At 41.2% G+C, this 22,733-nt stretch overlaps 1 protein-coding gene across 1 annotated transcript in view; it reads right to left on the bottom strand.

Moving 5' to 3' along the window:
* Positions 1-16,646, bottom strand: part of LOC113029761 (uncharacterized) — a 66,246-nt gene extending 49,600 nt beyond the window's left edge. The window contains exons 1-3 of the mRNA XM_026180757.2: positions 16,595-16,646; positions 16,398-16,481; positions 3,720-3,839 (exon numbers count right to left, since the gene is read on the bottom strand). Of these exons, the coding sequence (XP_026036542.2) occupies positions 3,720-3,839; positions 16,398-16,481; positions 16,595-16,597 (207 nt within the window). The 5' untranslated portion in view covers positions 16,598-16,646. The remainder of the gene's footprint in view (positions 1-3,719; positions 3,840-16,397; positions 16,482-16,594) is intronic.
* Positions 16,647-22,733: the final 6,087 nt, after the last annotated feature.

Below are 22,733 nucleotides of genomic sequence, written 5' to 3'. Positions count from 1 at the left end.
ACAATCCATAGCCTATTGTAGCACGAAGGAATTTCATCAACTTGAACTTGGGGTGAACTGTCTCTTTACCAGCAATTTATGATTTCATTCATATGGACAGCCAATTTAGGATTTAGCTAACTTACCTAGCAGGCATGTCTTTTTGACTGTGGGAAAAATCTGAATCTGAGAAACCTTGGCAAGCACCAGGAGAACATGCAAACGCCACATAGAGTTTGCATGTTCCTGGAGACCAGGAGAAGCAAAACTGCTAATCACTGCACCACAGTGCCGCTCTAAGTAACTGTTGGTGTGTGCGGTGTGCGTTACTGCACATGAATTTGCGCTTGAGCAATTACTGATACAAAAAGACCAATAATTTCAGAGGACGCAGACAGTGGGTGAACTCCTCACCCCAAACATGAATGTGAGTGTGTGTGGGCCCGTGGTTCAGATCCCACTTAAATCAAAGCCTCTATTCATTGGGACTCTGTTAAATGGTCCTGTGTTAGATTAGCAAGGAAGCTCCGCAGAGAGTCACAGCAAACACACTTTGAGATACCATACCATACCTTTGCATGCACGTGCACGCACTAGTCGAAACGCCTGCATATTTTTATTTCTATCAAACTGGATGATATAAGATCAGGTCATAACAAGATGCAGATATAACCACAAAAAAAAATATGGAGCTAAAGACACACTCAAAGTGAACACGGCCACCAGGAGCAGACTGTGGTTAGGGGCATGTGTCTTGGCGCAGTCACAACCTACCTCTGCCTCCTTAAGTGAGCCTCCCAGAAACACTTCCTAGCATTAATATGTCCCACCCAACACAGTGCAACAGTGAGTTAAAGGTGGTCATCAATGCAGTTAAATTATCTACAGCTTTGCTAATGGATGGTAACAATTATAAGCAATGGGCCACCCAGTATTATTGCAATAATGAATTAAAATCTCTCTTTTATCTGGATTATTCGCCCCAGTTTTTTGTGTGACTATTGGGAAATAAGTTTTACAAAAACTAGGACAATAACGTGTTCATTTCATCGCTTCAACCAAGTTCAACATATTACACCAGAGAGCAAAAGTTCTTTATGTTAAACCATCTACGGCGCAAGAGGGATTTCAAATGAAAAATGGACATTTGGCAAAAGAGCACATTTTTACACATTTTAAATATTATTGCCATCAATGTTAAACCAAGTAAAAGCAATAAGATCTAATTAAAAGTCAGCTTCTGTAAATGTTTTACTATACTTACTTATGACTGCAATCCGGACTGTACGACAATAGCCATATTTCACATGCAAGACACAATTAAAGGCAGTGTTCTGTGTCAGCTTAGTTACTAGACAAAGTCTTCGCTAATATCCAATATTAAAACTCGAGAAATATAACGTTTTAAAGGCTTATATACCGGTGATAGGGTGCAAAAGAAGCTTGGATTCATGGTAAAGTGCCCAGGAGCCAAAAGGAAGAGCGATGTAAAGTGACTGATAGTCTTTATTCCTGTTATCTAGTGCCAACATCATGGTGTTTTTTGCTCTTGTGAACAAGTAGAGACTGAGTATTATTTTTGCAGCAGCAATCAAGCCTTTCTTGGAAACGAAGTCACATTTACCTTGGAAAAACATCCAAATTTGAGTTACTCACAGGGCTACAAACAAGGTAATTCAAAAAGCCTATGTTGTCACATCTAATTTGTTATGAGTCTGTATAACAGGATGTTGACATTTTCTTATTCCCACTCACTGCGGGTCAGGCCTGTTGATCCAGCTAGTTAAAGATCTCAGTGTCTGCCAAAATCCCTCCTATAGCTCAAGGTCTTTACAGGTCTGACTTTCTCCATAATATTGTTACATAATTAATACATTAGGGTCATTTTTTCCCCATCTCCAAATCTGCCACCATCAGAGATGATTAAAAGTTCCCATGTGGTCTCTGTGAAGTCTTAATTCTCCAGCAGAGGAGTATAGGACCTTGGCTGAGAGTCCGGAAGAAAGAATATCAGATTTGTGATTTTATTTCAAATGAGTGCTTAAGCCCTGGACTTTCATATTAGTAGAGCTCCTATTGAGAGAGAAACCTCAATCTGATCAAGTCTCATTACTTTAGCAATCAAAGTTTCGCCCCTGGGGTCCTCCCCTCAACTCCTGCCTCCCACCTCCTCCCGTCTCCCGTCTTTTTTTTCTCCCCCTCTGCTCGCCATCATACATTTCTGCCACCAAGGCAGAGAAGAGGAGAAAGGGAGAATGGCTTGTGCAAATCCTTGATTGGCCAAAGTCTATCCTCCATCTAGGATTACAAATAGAAATGGAACATTTGAGGACAAAGGAAGGAGGGGTAAGATGGGAAGAGACAGAGAAGGAAGAAGGAGATAGATAGTGTGTTAGGGAGAGATGTGAGTTGCAGAGTTATGGGCACAGAGAAAGACAGAGAGAGAGAGAGAGGGTGGCTAATATAATTGAATTAAAAAGATGGAGCGGGGCCATTTCTAAGCAGGTGGGAGTGTGGAGTGAGAAAGAGCAGGCGAGATATTAACTTCTAATAAAAGAGAGATTAGAAAGTGGCTGGGAGGACTGCTCTGTCTTTACCTGTGGGAGTGACGGCCCCCACATAACCTTTCACTGCAATATGCACACTGATATTGGCCACCATATTATGAGCATGCTACACACAGACAGACGAATACATGAGCATTCACGCGCACACGCACATTTTTTACCTGAAATAACCACACACACACACACACACACACACACAGTACATACAGTATATATACACACATATATGCAGGAATATACGACATTTGATGAGACGTACAAGCGGGCGCACACACAGAGTGCATTATCAGCTCTCAAGCAGTGATCCAACAGGCAGCAGCTATCAGATAATGAAGACGCAGCTCTTTGGGAAGCTTCTGCCATACAGACAATTAATTAACTAATTGGTCTAATGAGCTTGTTAATGCCACGCTTTTTTTTGGCAGGCTGTGTGAATACATTAACGAGGCTAATTCAATTAAACAGGTGCAGATTTCACAGCTGCCTCTCTCATGAGCATGAACGCACACGAGCGCACACACACACACAAATCCTACAGGTGTTGTGTACATGCTCGCTTCATTTGACTCTGACGTCTTTCTCAGCGAAAACCTTGGCATTCGATCAAAAGCATAATGATATGCAGATCAAGTGGTGTGTACTTGTGTGTGTGTGTGTGTGTGTACGTCAGTCAGTGCTTGTGCCTCAATGGGCCGGTGTTCCTTTGAATCAGAAGTACAGCTCAATAAGCTCTACTAGCAATGGTAATCTGTATAATTGAAAGGGTATAAAATAAGTGGGTGGAAAAGTGATTGAAGCGCTAGGATGGCGTAGTTAAATTAGCTAACAGAATCCCAGGGGTCAACCAATAATGTTAGCCAAGGGTTCACAGTGCAATGCAATTCATTTACTCAAAAGCTTTTCAGTACTGTATGTTTATTTGTGTACTTATGTGTTTGACCAAAAAAGACTATGACCCACGTGTTAAAAACACTAAGCATGTCTTCTCTTGAAGTTACTCTTTCCCATTTCTTGGCAGCCTTCGCTCACAAATGCTCTTACAGCGAAGCAGCAATTCATTATAGATAAATAGGACTCATTCATTGAAGAATCTGTAAAATGTCTTTAAATTTTATACAAACATAAAAGAAGCATTTGAAGTATGTGCTTGTGTACCCTTTGCGTGCATTTTACCTTTTGCCTCGTTCCATTCAGCTCGTCAGTTAGTTGCTTAATCCTCGTCTCTTTCTCCTCCACCATTCTCTTGAAACGATTGCGGAGCTTGTCTTTCAAATGCACCATTTTGGCCTTGGTCTGGAGCAGAAAGAACAGTATTATTTAGTCATTGTCATAAACTGGAGTCAAAGTGTTAGTCAGTTTACTTTTAACGTTGCTTCTATCGTTGTTAAAATTGATCGAGAGAAGCAGTTATGAGCAAAAGTGTTGTAGATTTTTTTAAAAGAATCAAAATAAAGTTTTAGATTCCTGCAAAATGTCACACTATGATTTCGTCACAGTGATTTTCTTGCTCTGCACACACATTAATATGTTTATACACTTAGATTACATTATAATGTACATGCAAGCATTGAGACTGCCTCAAGGCTAAGCTCATGCACAAATGCAAACAAACATTGGAGTGCTGGACTGATGACACTGGGCTTATCTAATGTGAGGTCAACAAGCGACTGTGCTTTTCTTGTGTGTGTGCAGTGTATATGCACGCTGATTTAATGGGTTGTTACACCGATACAACAGAAGTTCCCTCACAGGAAGACTAAAGCACTAAGATTCAAGCCAGAGTACGGTTCTGAACTTACCAGTGACTAATGCATTGGTAATCATTCAATATTTAATCCATACATGAAAAGAAAGAGCAGAAAGTTTGATTCCCTTACACTACCACACGATGGGAAATCACTAATTGCTGGAATATTTTGTAACTGGCAGAAATAGTGTTAACTAAACTTGCCGGGAGATGATACCACTGATTAATTTTCTCCAGCTTCATCATATCCACCCCTTTTCCCTATACATAAGTCTGCTTTCTCTCCCTCCCCCAATCCCCTTCAGCCATTACTGAATACTAAATCAGACCCCCCCCCCCCCTTTTTTTTTTTTAATTTCCACACAACCTAGTTTCATTTTTCTCCTTGTGTCATTTAGCCTTGACATAGCATAGCATCTTATGCGTTAGGTATGGCTGATGTGAATTTATTGCTATTGTTATCTTTTTTCCATTTGCTGCTTGTCTGTCCAGCTGTATGCTATACATGGCTAAATCATTACCTGTGCATGTGGTACAGATATTGATTCCCACCATTAGTAATTTGCAGTAAAATCTTGACAGTTCGACGTGCTAACACAGCTGTGTTTAAGAACCAAACAGCACCAAAAGTGTTCTTTTCGTCAAAGCACAAATATCGCCAGAGGTATTTTGTGTAATGTTTGTTTCTTGTAGATAATAATGAAGTCTGTGTTTGAGAGTACACCATATGTATGTTTGTGTGTACATGTTAGCTAGGGAGAAGGGAAATAGAGGTGATTGTATACAGCTACAGTGTGTTTTCTGCTGATTTTTGCCATTGCATTCTGCTGCTTATGGACACATATTAAAGCTGTAGCTGCTACACAGTGAACTCCAAACACAGCTTGAAGTTTATACCACAAATGTAAACAAGATTCGTCTATGTACAGTAATGAATATTCCTATTATCCCTGAGTATATAAAATCCCAATGAGCAGTGATCTTAGCATCTTAGCTTTGGCTAAAACCTCTATGGGGGGGATTAAAACTTCCTTAATGCATGAAAAACCTTGTTTTGTGTGTGCAGATACTAAAGTGTCCATGTGTAACTGCAAATAAAATCTCATTCTCTTTAACAATCTCAGTAGCCCACACCAAAAAAATCTCCCTTTTTGTTCTTCTTCTTCTTCATCATCAATCCATACAACTGTTAAAAATCAAAACAACAAAAGCTGAGCAGAAACCGTAACATGCACAATTTGTGCGTGCTCACTGGGTTTTGTCAGCGCGAATAAATATTCATTTATTCTTATGTTTGTCGACAACGCTTTTCTATCCTACCACTAGGCTTCTTTGTCCTGCACTCAGAGAACTTGGGCTGCTCTAAGGTTCTGGGTTTTCTTCTCTTAAGTTGTTGTGTCTTCCTGTCATCATATTACTTCTCATCACCTGCTTGCATAGCCTGGAACCTCGCCCTGGAAACTGGAGAAGTGGGAAGTGATTTGGAAAAATGAGGGCAATAAAAAAAAAAGCACAGGGATGAATGGAGAGATGTGATATAAGGTTATATGCTAACCCAATCAGCAGGCTGCTGTTTGCCGACAGTATAATCAACATATCGGCCTAATGTCATTACAGCTATATGAGAAATAATATTGCGTGAAATGATATTGTGCGGCGCACGCGTGTCTGTGCGGCACACACATGAACTAGCTCCCACGTCCAGATGTATGTAGCCCCCAGCACTTCTTTGGCACAAAAAGACACAAAGATGCAAAATCGTGCATGAATGCAGACATGGCGCAAAAGACTGTCCTTATCGAAAAAACAATTTCAGGATGATTCATTAATTGATCACCTGATGGTTTTCATTGATTACATAAAAAAATACAATTATAATATTATTTCATCCCACTGGTAATTCATTTTTCAAGATTTTAAACAGTAAAACCAAATTTATCAGGAAAAATAGATCACTTCAAATTTAATTACTGTTTTTATTTCATGTGCACAGCATGCGCACGTGTATATATTTGTACAGTCACACAAAAAGGATGCCCACTGGCTCTGACACAAAAGGATATTAGTTAGTGTGTGGCTTCCATATCCTGAATGCATGAGCTGCTGATGGCCTCTATTGATGGACACTGGCGTGAAGCCATCACTCAAGTTATGGAGCTTTAATTGGAGACAGCATAAAACGATAAACCAAGAAACATGCATGGCTGAACAGCCCAATGTAAACCATTAATCATAGCATAGGCAAAGACAAGTGGCCGCCGCATACACACGTGTGAGCAGCTGCAGCGGTGCACGCAGACTGCTCTCGCACCACACACCTTGCATATGTGTGCATGAAACACACGCACACACACACACACACACACACACACACACACACACACACACACACACACACAGAGCAGAGACAAGAGACCCAGTCACATATTCTCATGATAGATGACCCATTTAACTTTGATTTCTGAGAGAAATGAGCTTGCCAGTGATACAGGGTTACCACACACACACACACACACACACACACACACACACACACACACACACACACACACAGAGGCGCATACACTTACTCACTCATTCATGATATACATTGATACTAAACATGGGTTACATATATGAAGTCACACAATGCATTCAGTTTATATGCAAATAAGAGTTTGCTTTATTTTGCAGACCAGTGTGCAGTCCCTCTCTCCCACATGTGCGCGCGCACACACACACACACACACACACACACACACACACACACACACACACACACACACACTTACTCTGCCTCATATTTGCATGTAAAGCCTTATAATATGGGGCTGATTTGTGATGTAAGCAAGAAGTAAATCGTTCAGCTCTGTCTATCATACCTCTGCTCTCCTTTCAAATATGACTACTCTCTCTTACTCTCTCTCTCACACACACACATACAGAAACTAACACAAAAAGACAGACATATGATGTGTTTTCATAACATTTGATGGTGTTTTTTTAAATATTATATTATATTTTTTACCTAACAGCTGTAATGCTTGGGAAACAAGTCACCAGTGTCAGCACTAAAAGTTAGTCCCAAACAAGTTAAACAGTGCGTCTCAAATCTTTTTAAACAGCTGAAATTGAATTGCCTTGAAGCTCTTTTATTACTTAACCGCTGCGGCTAATTAACACTGACTTCCACATGCAACCTGGCGATGAAAAATCAGAGAAATCCTGGGACAGTTACAGATCTAGGCGAGGGGGGGAGTGTTTATTAGATAGCAACGGGAGTGGGTAGAGATGTGATTAATTTGAAGAGGGAAGGCTGCATTGAGGAATTTCCTGAAAAGATGAATCCTCACATTTAAAGGGAATATGAGAAGTGACTGCTGCTCTGACTGAAGCAAGAAGGCTATTCTTCCAAATGGGAGAGAAAAGAAGAACTAAGGAAGCCCAAGGTCTCAGTGTCAGTGGGTTGATCAATTCAGTAGGCTGACATGAAACCGGAGGAAGACAGAGATGACAAATATTTCATATTTATTTCTTTTTTTAACTTAAAAAAATTGAATTATTTACCTCATGTGCCTGCTGTCAAATACTCAAACATTTCTTTCTCACCTTTTATATAATGACTAATTATCTCCTGTAAAGTTATATTGTTGCAGTCCAGGCCTTTTCACATTTGGTCCTTGATTGCAAATGCTAAAATTCGACTACACCTTACTACAGCTGCTGTCCAGTGACATATGAGACAGTGTTGATATTTAGACAGATGGATGGTATAAATAGAGGGATAAAAACCTATCAAATGCACACAAACATATAACATGTGCACACACACACACACATACACAAACGCACGTTCCATACAGCAGGCTGCAGCCCCTCAGCGCTCCTCTGTCCTCACATGCTTGGTTTCCCCATCTAATTGCTGCCATTCGTCAGTGTGTGTGCGTGTGTTTTGTGTGTGTGCACATGTGTGTGTGTGTGTGCGTCTGAATTCATACACTCCTGTACTTTGTGTTTTTTGTGTTCCCTTCATAATTTTGTCTGTGTGCATTTACAAACAAGCACGGTGAAAAGAGAGAAAGTAGCATCATCAGACAGACAGGTAAGACTGGGAAAAGAGAAAGGGAGAAAGACAGAAAGATACAGAGGCAGACACACACACACACACAGAGCTGTCACAGTGCCATAGGGCATACAAAACCTGTCAGCGTTTAAAACTACCGGCTTGTACCCTGCCTTGCCAATTGGAATTAGTCTCACATCATATGCCATTTTCTTTGTCAAAAGCAACAGCTATTTTATTCTTACTACAACTAAACACAACAGTTTAAATACAATCAGAATCACTTCACTAAGTACCATAAAAGTCGGCATATTTGTTATTTCCCGAGTCAGTTTTCGCATGGTTCAGAGATTAAGAATTTGATTGTGCATATAAGAAATGCCGTTGCACACAGTGAGGCACGTTAAGCAACAAGGAATAGAAAAATGCACAAATGAAACAAAAGGCCATAAATGAATACAAATCGATATTTGAGATCACTGGCTAAGAAGCTTCCAAATAATACTTGAATACTTTCTTTTTTTGATTGAAGCGAATAAAAAAAAATCGAAGTGCCTGAAACATGCTAATTGCAACGTAACTTGATATGTGATGTTGACATGTTGACATTTTTGTATATAAACAACTGAGACTGATTGCACTCCTTTGTGCAATCATGAAAATATGTGCTGAAGAGTAGAGCTGTTTATGTTCCGTATGGCCAGTGTGTGTCTGTGAAATTATATGACAGTGTCTCTCTCTCTCTCGCATGCTTTCTCTCTTTTCCTTTATATTTAATAAGAAGGTCAACATTATTATGTGTTTTTTTCCCCTTTCACGTGTGTGTGTGTGTGTGGGTGGGTGGGTGAGGGGGGGTGTTCAACATGATAATTTGTCAGTTTATGTTGTGAGGGGGTAAACAGATAAGCAATCCACAGCACAATCCTTCATCCTGCTCTGATTATAAATCAGCTGGAGCTCTCAGAAGCAATCAGCAAGAGCAATCTGCAGCCGGCACAGACACCTTATCAATCAGAGGGGGCCATCACACTGTCACACTCACACGCGCGCACATAAACTCCCATATTTGTACGGTCCTGCACCCGCACTCACCTACGCATACACTTCGACATAGAGACAGGTATGCCCCAATTGTAATTCTGCATCCCTACCCTGCAGTCTCTTCTTTTAAAACTTCCATCTCTGTTCTTTTACGCCTCTCGTGAAACAGGATCACAACAAGTGAGTCGCAACAAGAGTTTCATCCAGCCAGCTGCCTGGCGGCCACAGAACCGTGCCTAGCGAGACACATCACTCCTAATTACAGTCTGATATTAATAACAGAGAAAAATATTAATCTTGGAGGTAAACACTAAGCCGCTTAAAGGAAAATTGCAAATAAATCAGATTATCTTATAGGAATATCCTCCAAATAGGCCAGGGGGGTAATGAGAAACCTAGGCCCAACCTCTCCCTCGCTCCCGCCTTCTCTCTCTCTTTGTCATTTCCCACTCCCCATTCTCTTGCAGGATTGAAAAAGGTGTGACTGCGTGTACGTGTCTGGGTGTGTGTTTGTGAGCACGTCTGTGTATTTATAAAGCCGCAGTATGATCCACCGCCCCAATCCCACCCCACCAACTCCACCACCACTGGTGTCACCTGCCTTCTTCTTCTCTCTTACCGAATACTGCTGTATTCATTTTTCACCTCCAATTTTATTTGGGTTGGGGTATGGTGGGGAGGGGTGTGAGGGGGGCGCCGCCGAGCAGATTCAATTAGGTTCTGTGATTGGGCCGCTGGCATTCAACGAGGTCATGGAAAGGTTAAGGAATTCAGTGGCACAAACATGATTATAGCTCTGTAGCATTTGATCAGAAGTAAGGTTTGTCACGTCAAAGTGGAGCTCCTCTGTTTCTTGCACCGGGACCATCAGTTTAGCCAGAGTGTTATGTGAGAACGGCTCCAAGTGCTGGTTTAGCCGATTCGTCCAGTGAATGCTAATTGCATGCAGAAGACGATGAATAAACAGCATGTTTGGAGATATATACAAAGATATACAGCAGGATTTATGCATAACTCTGTCTTAGAAATGCAAAAAATCCTTGAACTCAAGAAAGTTTCATTGTTCTATCCCAAATGTGAAGCATGTGAAGTATAATTTTAGGCTGTTTTGCTGCCTCGAGTACTACAGAACTTTTCATTACTGAGGGGAAAATGAAGGAAGTCCAAGTCTATCACAATATGTTACAGGATAGAGCTGCTCAACAGTTAAAGCTCAAGCTAGATGCTGGGTGAGGCAAAAGGACAAGGAAATAAACTGGCAACTTAACAGCTCAGTTTCTGAGCAGCCCACTCAGAACCAAAGCATTGAACAATATTGTGGACAACTTCAAGTAATCTGGTCACATTGGACAAGAAAATGGCTGAGGTGAAGCATACGGTAAATAGTCCAAATGTTGTGTGGGACCCCAAACCCTGTTTTTTGTGGCTGTTGCTATACTTGGAAGTTGAACTGGTTATTAAATTTTTTTATTAAATTTTCCTTATTTACAGTGTAGCTTGATTTGTATTTATTAAACATGCCCATCAGGGATGAGTTTAAAGATGAGAACCAGTAGAATTGTTTGTGTGTTAGCACATTTGGTTTGTGTTCTTTTGGCTCAAATGAGATTCATGTCACCTTTTTGAAATGTTTTTAATGAAAGCCAGCCCATTTCAAAGGGTTCACTGTTCATTGTCACTGCACAAAAGTGCATGTAAGATGTCCTCCAAATAAAGATTAATATGGAATATCAATATTTGTTGCTAATGCCCCTATCATGCTTCAGATAGGACAGACCCAGGACAAACTTGAGAGGTAATGTCTCTCATCTGGACTGGGAATGCTTCTGTGTCTCCCCCAAGAAAAACAGGTGAGGTAGAGACTGAGATTGGAGCATCTCAGACTGCTGCACCAGAGACTTGGACCTGGATGGATGGATTCCTACTGTCTAAAATCCATTAAAGTCTTTTGGAAATGTACAGTCATGTGAAAAAAAAAGTTTTCGGGGGTAAATAGTAGCCAGGTGCATCAGTGCTTTTAGTACTCCAGTAAAGTAAAAAAGCACTACATAAGATGTGGTTCATTTACCATTTACCACTTGATTAACTGATCATCAGTTGCTTTAATAAAAACATATATTTGGGAAGTTTGCTGGTCTGGAGCACTCAGATGCATGTTAACACAAAGCTATAATCCTCCCAGCAGTGGACCTCCCAGCAAAATCACCCCAATGTCAAACCATGCAACACTCTGGAAAACAGCAAAAAACCCAAAAGCTACTTCTCTACAGGCCCCATTTAACATGTGAAATGATAATGTTCATTTCAGTACAATAAAAAGACTGAACAAGTATGGCTTGTTTAGAAGGACTGCCAGGAGAAAGCCTCTTCTCCTGGCAGTCCTTCCATGGCAAAACATGGCAGTAGGTTTGCAAAGTTACATCTCAACAAATCACCAGACTTCTGGAACAATGTGTTTTGGACAGATGAGATCCAAGTGGAGTTGTACACAGTGCCATGTTTGGCCAAAAGCAATCAGCCTATCAGGCCAAACACCTAATAGGGGTGACCACAGGCTTTTGGCTTGTTTTGGAACCACATGATCTGGGCACCTTGCAGGTGGTAACTATGAACTCCTCTGTATTGCAATGTATTCTATAGGCAAATGTTAAGCCTTTTGTTTAATAGCTAAACCCGGGTGAAATTGAGTCATGCAACAGAACAGTGACAGCAGCAAATCTGCACAAATTGGCAGAAAAAAGGCCCAGTCAAAGTCGTCAACCTGACTAAAATGCTGTGGCAGGACCAAAACTGAGCTGTGCATAAACAAATCACTGCAAATGCACTGAAGCAACATTGTAAAGATGAATGGGCCAAAATTCATACACAATGATGTGAGAGACTAATTAAGTAACACAAAAAAACATTCATTCAAGATACATCTGATAACGGTGACTCTTCCCAGGACTTCATAGAGTACTGTGAAAACTTTTCCACGTGGCTTTGGGGGTGTTTCAACTCGGAGTCCACTCCAAGAGTAACAAGATCAGACACATTTCAGACACACCTGATTTTTGACCACTGAGACTGAAAATTGAGTTTTCTCTGGGTGCAGGTTTCATATTTACTTGCAGTTTATTGTCTTACCTTTGCTAGCTTTGGGTATTGAAAACTACTTGGTTAGGTTTAGGAAAGCTCTGCTCATCAAAAAGCGAAAGAGAGTCTCAGCACATGTGTGCACAGACGTTGCATGCTGCAAAGATAATAAGCATGAAAAGAGACAGAACGAATGTCCACAGAAACATTCATTTGCACTTTCTATTTTTTTCTGTGTGTGTGGGGGGGGCACTCCACACACACACACACGCGCGCACACACACACACACACTTTCTCTCACATGCACTCACATACACATATTTAGAGAGTAGCAGAGTAATAAAGCCCACCCTTGCAGTGAAATTAAAGCTAGTCAATGACACTGCCTGCTGAGTACACACTAAATCATTTTTATACTCAGATGAAACAACCAACATAATACTAGCTCGGCACGTGTATCTAATATCACCTGGAGACTCAGAAAAAAATAAATAAAACAAACAAAAAACAAAAACAACTAATCAAATGCCATATTGGATGTGTCAGATTCATGTCAGTACAAGAGATTAATACTAAATATAGGAAATATGGTACAATGGGAGTATGAGATCTTTTTATATTCAAAATGACCAGGCAGAGAGCACATTATGAGATATTGGATTGATAAACAGGCTGTGATGCTGTTGTTCAGTGAGTATAATAGAACTATGACGCTACTCCTGGGTAACCAAAGATTGCAATATGATTTTAATGTGTTTTATAGACACAAGCCCTTCAGTGAGAGGAAATTATGTCAATAAATAAGCAGACTCACATTTTAAAACAAAGGGAATCATAGTCAGTGAAATATGTGCACATATATTATGGTGTTTGGTTATCAAATATGATACACAATACGGTCATGCGTCAACACACACACACATATTCTGACAATAGTACTTGGTGAGCTCTCAACCCTGAGGTTCTGTGAGTGTTAGCGACACATGCTTGTTTTTTATGGTCTTTACCATATGTTTGCTATTTCCATAGCTTCAACTCGAACTTATACACTGCTCAGAAAACATGAAAGGAACACTTTTTTATCAGAGTCAGTAAAACTTCTGGGATATTGATCTGGTCAGTTAAGTAGCAGAGGGGGTTGTTAACCAGTTTGGTGTAAATACAATTAACAACATGTGCAGTTAGAGGGGCAACAATGAGACAACCCTTAAACCACAAATAGTTTTTAAAGGTCCAAGTCATTGACATTTTTTCCCTGCATCTTTTCTGACTGTTTTTTCACTACTTTTGGCTAACGTCAGTGTCACTACTGGTAACATGAGTTGGTGCCTGGACCCTACAGAGCTTGCACAGGTAGTCCAATTCCTCCAGGATGGCACGTCAATATGTGTCATAGCCACAAGGCTTGTTGTGTCTTCCAAAACGCATGTAGGAGATTCCAGGACACAGGCAGTTACTTTAGGAGCGCTGTAAAGCTTTAGAAGGTGCTTAGCCCATCAGCAGGACCGGTATCTGCTCCTTTTGTACAATGAGGAACAGGATGAGCACTGACGGAGCAACAAAGAACCTCCAGCAGCCCACTGGTGTAAATGTCTCTGACCAAACAATCAGAAACAGACCTCATGAGGGTGGCCTGGGGGTCCAATGTCCTTTAGTAGGTCCTGTGCTCACTGCCTGGCACCGTGGAACATGATTGGCATTTGCCATAGAATACCAGAATTGGCAAGTCCACCACTGGCACCCTCTAATTTTCACAGATCGAAGCACTGAATACATGTGATAGACGTGAAAGGCTCTGGAGAAGTCGTAGAGAACGTTATGCTGCCTGTTCATCGTTCAGTATGAGCGGTTTGGTGGTGAGGAATGGATGAACGCACAGATATCTACAGGTTAGACAACAGCACACTGTCTGCCATTGGGTATCGGGATGAAATCCTTAGACTCACTGTCAGACATGCTGGTGCAGTGGGTTCTGGGTTCCTCCTAGTTCACGATGCCCAGCATTATGTGGCAAGAATATGCAGGCAGTTCCTGGAGGATGAAGGAACTGATACCCTCACCTGAGCTAAATGCAGCACCTCTGGGATATTATGTTTTGGTCCATCCAACGCTGTCAGGTTGTACCTCCGACTGTCAAGGAGCTCAGTGATGCCCTGGTCCAGATCTGGGAGAAGATCCCTCAGGACAGCATCCGTCCTTTCAATAGGAGCATGGTCCAGTTTTGTCAGACATGAATACAAGCACCAATTACTGAGTACCATTTTGAGTTGCTCACAAGAAATTTCAACAAAATCGACTCACTCACTGCATCATTTTTTCACTTTGATTTTCCAGATGTTTTTGAATTCAGCCCTCTGTATGTTGATCATTTTTATTTCCATCAAACAATTGATTCTTTCATTCATAACACATTACCCAGTCCATATCAGTATAGATAACCAGCATGATCTTTCCCATTGAGATCTGATGTGTTTTCAAAGTGTTCCTTTAATTTTTTGAGCAGTGCGTATTAAACGTGTTATAGAATGAAAATGCAAAAGTAAAAAGTACATAAAAATTTCAACAGTTAATTTTTTTGATCAAACAAACTTACAATGGTTTTCTAAACATTTACATATTTCTTTTCACTCTGACCGGATTTTGCCCAGAAATAAACATGACAGTGTGTGTCAGTTTTCTCATGTCAATCATCTGTCTCACATAAATCACTAGAAGCCACATCCCTTAGTGAGATTTCCCATCTGCTAATGTCTGTCACTTCAGGTTGCAGTCAATAGACCTGTTTGGTACACCCGTCCCTTGGTGGGGTCTAATTGCCCATTGCAACCCTCAAATGTGTCCTACACTCTGCAACTCTTGAGAACCTCCACCAGCACCACCGCCTCCACTACGAAATCCCCATTCCATTCTCAAGATGGGTATTTACATGCCCCACACCGTGGAGAGCAAACAAGCTCATTTAAAAGTTCACATGCTAATGTGTGACATTTAATCCAAACTTTACACGGGGAAAAGGACACGCTACAATAGATTTTGATTCCTTTCTTGTCCCTGAATCTCATCATCTTTTGCCTTCCATATTTATGAGTTGAAAAGGCGGGACACCTTGGTGGAGAGTAGGGGAAGGGATAGGGAGTTGACTGTTTGAAAAGTGGGCTGGGTTAGTGGTGATAATCCAGAGTTCTTTGTTGATAGTGCTCATATGCACAATTTATTGACTGCTCATCCTACTTAAAGCCACAGTTTATAAATCCACCAAATAGCTCCTAAGTTTCCTGCTTCATGTGTATGTGATATTTAATAACTGCAATATTACTAATTAAATCTATTTAATTAATGATTTAATTAATTTTTCATCAGCGTTAGGTGTCTACAGGTTTCTAATTTTTAGCGAGCAACTCCTTGGTTTAACTAATCGCAGTGACAACTGTTTGTAATATCGGCTTATCAAGTTAATTCCATAAATTGGCCAAGTCACAAAGTGAAACTGTTAGAAGTTGTCTGGTAAATGTACTCTGAGAGGAAGCGTCTGCACACTCAGCCAAAAACAATTTTCAAGAGATACACCACTCTGTGCTGTTTTGATATTTCAAAGGGGTGGAAAGAGTGGAAAGTGGAAAAACCAAATGGTTAGCCAAAGGGGCTGCGACTAAGAGGGGTAGTAGTTTCCGCGTATGCGTGTGTGAGCTACATTCTTGGTTCCACCAGCTGGCTGGCTGACACACATCCACATGCACTCGATATTACTGTACATTCCCATGAAGATTTATGACTAATCTAGATTTTATTTGTAGATGCTGAGTATTTAAATCTTAAATCCCGAGTTAGTTCCTCTGTGTGTGTGTGTGTGTGTGTGTGTGTGTGTGTGTGTGTGTGTGTGTGTGTGTGTATGTGTTGTGTGCACGTGCATGCATGTGTGTGTCTGTTTATGATTTATCTTTGTACCTCACACAAAAGTGTCTCCTCCTTCTGGTGAAGCTCTGATAACTCCCTCCTCTGACGTTCCACCTGCTTCCTGCTGGCCTCCAACTACAGAGGGAAAGAAAGTGTGCAAAGGGAAAGTAGAACGATTCAAATAATAATTAATAACAAATATTTGAAATTCCATACGCAGACTTTTGAGGCTTAAACTATTTCCATACCATACATGGATAAGGGTTTGGTGTCTTGCATGATTTTAACACATGGTTCCGGTTCTGAAAAGAACATATTTTTGGCACATTAATGTGGATCGAGAAGCAGTGGAAGCTAAAGGCACAGAAGTGGGTCAAGTGAGCAGAAAGACCTAAAGACACAAATGGATCTAAAATGTGAATTTTCTGAGGCAGACAAAAAGATTTGTGATGTCCAAATAGTCCGCTCGTTTTTGTGTGAGTGCATGCGGATGTCTCTTTCTCTCTCTTTCTCCCACACACGCACTCACACACACATACTCGGATCGACCCGGACAGGCCAGGGATGAGCACACCCCATCTGATCTGTGGCCCGTTCATTCATTAGACCCATGCTCTCCCCTATTGATTTCAGCTTAAGTAATGAGAAAGCTTATCCAAAAATCTTTAGCATTTGGGCTCCAACTTAAGGGAATCAATGGGGCCATTTCCCATTTTGAACAGCACATACGCAGGGGTTTTATGTATGGTGAACGGGACAAATCCTGATGCTGATAAATCAATAAGCCTTTTTGTCAATGGACGGGCATGCTTGCACTCACACATACATGCATATGCGGACACACTTGGCTGATAAATGGTATTTTTGAGGCAATTAAAGTGAGCTGTAAACATATGAAGGCCAATCAATTGGTCAGTGAGGTCTATTATCAAGGCTTTAACACTGATTTAGAAGGGGCTTTAAGTGTGGCACAGTCACTTGTGCAGATCAGCACCTGCATAGATCAGTGCTGCTCTGTGCTAAGCTGCTCATACAACAAGAAAGTATGTGGCTCACCTCTAAAGACTGAAATAAAGAGAAAGAGGAGACTTAGCATTGCTGTATGACATGCAAAATACTTTTTTTTTGTTTTGCTGCTTATGAAGTATTTTAAAGAAATGCCACAGTCAAGTAACACCCTAATTGTAACCCTCACTTTGCACTTTCCCTCTCTTTAAAAATTGGATCTTGCATCGTATTGAAATAAGATAAGTGGAGAGGAGTAGCTGTTTGCTTAACAATTCTATTTTAGCAGGGACAGAGAAGCTTGTTAGGAAGAAAACTAACACATCAGCGCTGCCCCTCAACAACCCATCCCCCAATGCTTCTACTGCGGTAAAGGTGAGACACACGTGTTAGCAAAGTTAACCTACAGACAACATTTCTCTGAGGTAATTGGTTCTGCATTAATATTCATTTGACTTTGCATTTAGTGACTATGGCTCCCTTCACTGCTTTGATGCACTGTGCCTATGTCCCCTGGTACATCACACAACATTAACCCTATAGCTCTGATTATGATTTCAGCCATATATGCATATTTATCCTTGCTACCTGAAATGCAAGCGATTCGATGCTCGACCAAAACCCCTCTTTTCTTCCAGCGTGCACTGGACCTGTCTCTTAATTTATAATTTGAAGTGTATAACATGTCCAGTTCTTTTATCCCCCCCACTTTTTCACTGTGGTTGATCGGGTGCGTGTGCATGCGTTTTGCTGAGGCATGACATTTCAATTGTGCATCCAATCAAATTGGAAAAGAGGCGGTAAGGAAGGTTGGGGAATGATAAGGGGTGCGGGGGTGTAGTGAGGGTTGCAGACCAACCGTTACCATGGTGAATCATTTCTGTCAAAACCACCAAGGTCACAACTGCTGACCTGCAGCGTTATGGGACTTTGGAATAGCATACTGTAAATGGACACAAGGATTTCTCTCTTTCTTTCCTTCTTTACACATTTTGTCCTTACTTTGCATTTTTTCTCTCTCATTATCTTTGTGTACATTTCTCCTTTTCTTTTTCTTTTTTTGCTACTTGAAAAAAAACAAAAAGGCTTCTTGTTTTGCCTTTCTTTATTACTTTCATATTTAAGATTGACTAATTGTACCATTATGAGACTTTTGGTGTTACTGAATCCATTATGCATGGCCTGTGCTGGCAGTGGGTCTGAACACAGCCTGTTTTCAGTCATTATAATTCAGTTTGCTAACACACAGGCATTGTGCTAGTGTAGGGTTAGGGGAGATGGTATGATAAAATATTGAGGGCGAGCAAGGCAGCTGCAGATGCTAGCTGTCATGTGTGAGCGAATGAATGTTATGACAAGCATGTTTAAACATTCATGCGGGGAGGATAGTTTAGGAGGGCTTTTCATTAACACCAATATGTCTTCGTCTCCCCGGTGCAGACACTGCTGGTGGAAGCATGACAACAACAGGGAGGAGAGGAATTAACATCTCGAGAGGAAACTGCCACATATACAGAGAGAAGTAGAAACAATCAGTCCTGTGCGAGAGCACACACAGGCATACACATTTAACACTGGCTGACTCAACCAACTCTAACAGACAACTTTCTCTTATTTACCAGGACAGCTGTGTAACTGTAACATCGTGTTCAGGGCTGATCAAGTAGGTGGAAAACTTCAGTAGTTTCTCACATCAACCACAACAACAGAAATTATTTTGTTCAAATTAAGACTGAGAACGAGGGAGATTTCTGTGCCAAATGTGCACCGCCACCCATGCTGTTAGGTTGTCAGGAGATTTGACCAGGCAGAAACAGTGCAAGTTCTTGATGCTTTCTGGAGACTGGAGAGAAGTAAAGCTATTTGTGGTAATTTCTTGGGAGCGAAGCAACATCTAATCTGTTTACATAACCTTGATGAAGTGAGATCAAGGAACAATTACAGGTGATAAATAGGGATTTAAGCTAATGCTGCTCTGGTGTATAGGGTCCACAATGTGTCCGCGCAGAAATTAATTATCTTTTTTTTTTCTTATTATCAAGCTATTTGAAGTATCTCTGCAGCTAGTGATTAAAAAAAGGCCCAGATATAACAATGCCGTAAAACAGTTCAGCAACACTCTCTTGTTACTTAGGCATGGTATTGTGAAAAGACGAGACACGTTGTAGCAAACTCAACTCAAACTCCATTTAATGGAGTGCAAAATCAATACTTATGCTGATGATCTCATGACGTCAAATCAAGGCGAAGGAGGGAAAAAAGGAGCATCATGCATTCTCAACATAAGTGGCTTTGACTTGCAAAATGTGTTTGCATAACATGAGCTTTAGTTAATGTCATAAATGGCTCTAAATGCTGCAAGGTGCATTAAAAATATGCACAGTCATCCGTTTTACCTACACCTTGATGCAAACATTTTGAATTAATCTAGTTTTCACTGGTCAAGCAATTCCATTTTGATATTCAAATTTGGTGCGCATGTGTGCCTGTGCACGTCTGTGCATGACTGATCTAATCAGTCTTAAATCAGTTAATAAGCCAAGGACACAGAGGAGATGACTCAGCTGATGTGAGCCCGAGCTAATATTAGCATCTCGCCCCCCGTTCTAGACCTGCAATGCACGGAGTAGCTTCTACTCTTTGGGCTTCCCATTACAAAAGTGCACGTTTTGGACATTAAGACCAGCAGTTAAGCGCACCGCAGTGAATTCCATTAGCACATTAGCAAAGGTGCCACGACCTAATGCTAAGGTTGGGTGCCGCATTTAAGACCTTACAGTATTTGTTCTCTAAAGCAGCTTAAGTCAAATGTGAGGGTAGCCCTGAAACTGTTCTTAAAACTAAAAGCAAGGCTAATCCAAAAGACAGGCCTGTATATGTGAAAATGTCATTGTTGCCACTCTTCTAAGGGCCCTAAACAAAGTATAAATCTAATGCAAAATTATTCGGAAGCTGTTGTTCTAATTAAACGTCTCCCAATGTCAGATGCAGAGGCCAAACTGGAAGACAGGATGAGTACTGTTCTGTCAAAACTAATAGTCATTTCCAAACCACACATGATCAACTACATGGCGAAATGTTCAAAAACAGGCACATGCCACAGAGGCAAACAGATACATATACATGAATGCTGCCTATTAATTAAAAGCCAGAGCATGAAGTTGACTTGGGGTAGGCGGTTTGTGACACCACAAATCTAGGAGACTTCCTGTAAGACATAAATCTGTTGTGCTCTCACTCTCTCTATGGCACAGGCACAACAAAGACAGTCTTGTCCGGGTCCCCCCCACCCCCACCCCCACCCCCATCCATTCATTAGAAGCACAAGCAGCTGCGGCCAGGTTCAGAGACAATCTACATTCTCTCTCTTTCAGTCACTCATTAATTCCCTCTGTCTTTTTCTCTCCTGTTCGCTCTTATTTTTAGCCCTTTTCTCCCTCTCCCTCCATTTCTTGCTGTCCTTCTCCAGGTCCCCCTCTCTTCTCTCTAAACATTGTCTCTTCCACATGGCCCGGATAATGAGTGGTGGAGCTAAACGAGAGGAAACACGGCTCACTATTAGGAGGGGAACGCTGACTGAAGGTTTTAAATAAACGGAGAGAACTTGAGGCCAAATTGTATTTCCAAGGACATAAACTAATGGAACAGCCAGACATTCTCTGAACAAATACACACTCTGTTTAAACAACCATAATAGTTGTAAAAATATACATGTCAATGTAGATCTAACTGAGAGACAGGCTGGCAGAAGGCAAAGAGAAATACATATAAATGCAGATATCCCCCATATATGAAAGCCCAAAAACAAACACTGTTCAATCCTTCTTTTCTTTAGTTTGGAAAGCTTAATATCCTGCATTTAACTGCAGAACAATAAGGACATGAAAAAAGCATAAACGCTCGTCTCTGAAAAGTAATTAGGCAAACGTGTTTTCTTAAGTGTCTCTGATATGCTCTCAGGCACATAAATCCACACCCACACATAAACACACACAGAGAGGAGCCCACCCTGCCTCGCTGTGGGGTTAATTGGGTTATCTAGTCTGATTAGCATAACTAATTAGGATCCTTGTTAACGGAGGAGTGCTATTTATTCAATTAGCGCTCTGTGTGTATGGATCCCCTTCATCGCTGGTATAAGTTCAAATGAAAACGAGGCAAAGCTAAGTAGGCATGAAGGGAGACCTGTGGGCGCCTGTGCGCGTGTTGATTTCATCATTTATCTGTTCGACACACAGATGCTCACCATCAGGTGCCAGGCACTTCAGCCCCACCAGCCCCCCCACCCCTCACTACCACCCCCACCAACACACACAAACACTCCAAGCTTGCTATGCTGTGGCTCTTAAACCCCCTCATCATCATCATTAGGTTTCTGATTAGCATAATTAGCACTGTTAACCAGATGAGCTTGAGTGGAGCCAGGCTGTGCCAGTCGGGGCAGCTGACAAATGTCAAGCTCCTCGCACTTTTCCAGGTTGCGGAGGGGGCTACTTGTTCCTCATCAGGTGGGTTTATGGCACATTTCCATACCCTTAGTGATTGCTAACTGATAACAAATGGTCTTTCCAGCACATTTTGATGCAATGTGCACACACACACACACACACATTAAAAAAAAAGTCAGAGGGGGATGATTTCTCTCTCAAGGCAAGCAGCCCTGTAAAAGTGACACAGCTCTTGAAGTTATATCAGTTAATAGAACAATGCTGAGCTCATACCACCAATTTATTCATTCGTGTTTGCAAATGCAGATGCTGTCTTTTGTTTGTGATGCTCAACATGCGCTTAAAGCCGACAGTAAACACAGAAGAAGCAAATCAACAGCACTCCTCCGGTCGTCAGCAAGTGAAAACTCACAAACACAATCCAGCACTCACAAATAACCAGAGAGAGGGAAATGAAACAGAGAGAAAGAGAGAAGGAGCGCTACATTTACTGAAATTAAACATTTTCTCATCAGCCTGAGGGTGCAGCAGGCCCACTAATGTATTATTCATCCCCACTTCACAAAGGAACATTAATCAATTATGAAGATATGAGGATCTTAAAGTATAGAGGAGAGACGAAGAGCGGCTTGTTCGTATTAATATGCGGCCGCAATCGTGCGCCTCCACCCCCCCACCCCCTTGGTCCTCAAATCAATATTTTGCAGATTAATTTGGAGCGGTTGTGGCGAGATGGCAGGATGGAAGGAGGGGGGGGAGAGGAGAGAGTGTCTGAGGTCTGAATTAAGGTGAAGTGTTTTGTTGGGGTTTTTTTCTAGGACTGTGTAAGTGTGTGTATGTGCATACGCGTAAATATGCTATCTGCTGTACTGTTTTTGGTAAACATATTAAGTCTGCTCAATAAAGGGATGTCCATCATCCAAAAAAAAGTCTT

This window comes from Astatotilapia calliptera, chromosome 9 (assembly GCF_964374335.1).
Source record: "Astatotilapia calliptera chromosome 9, fAstCal68.1, whole genome shotgun sequence".
Lineage (NCBI taxonomy): Eukaryota > Metazoa > Chordata > Actinopteri > Cichliformes > Cichlidae > Astatotilapia > Astatotilapia calliptera.
This window is presented reverse-complemented; position numbering and strand designations above follow the sequence as displayed.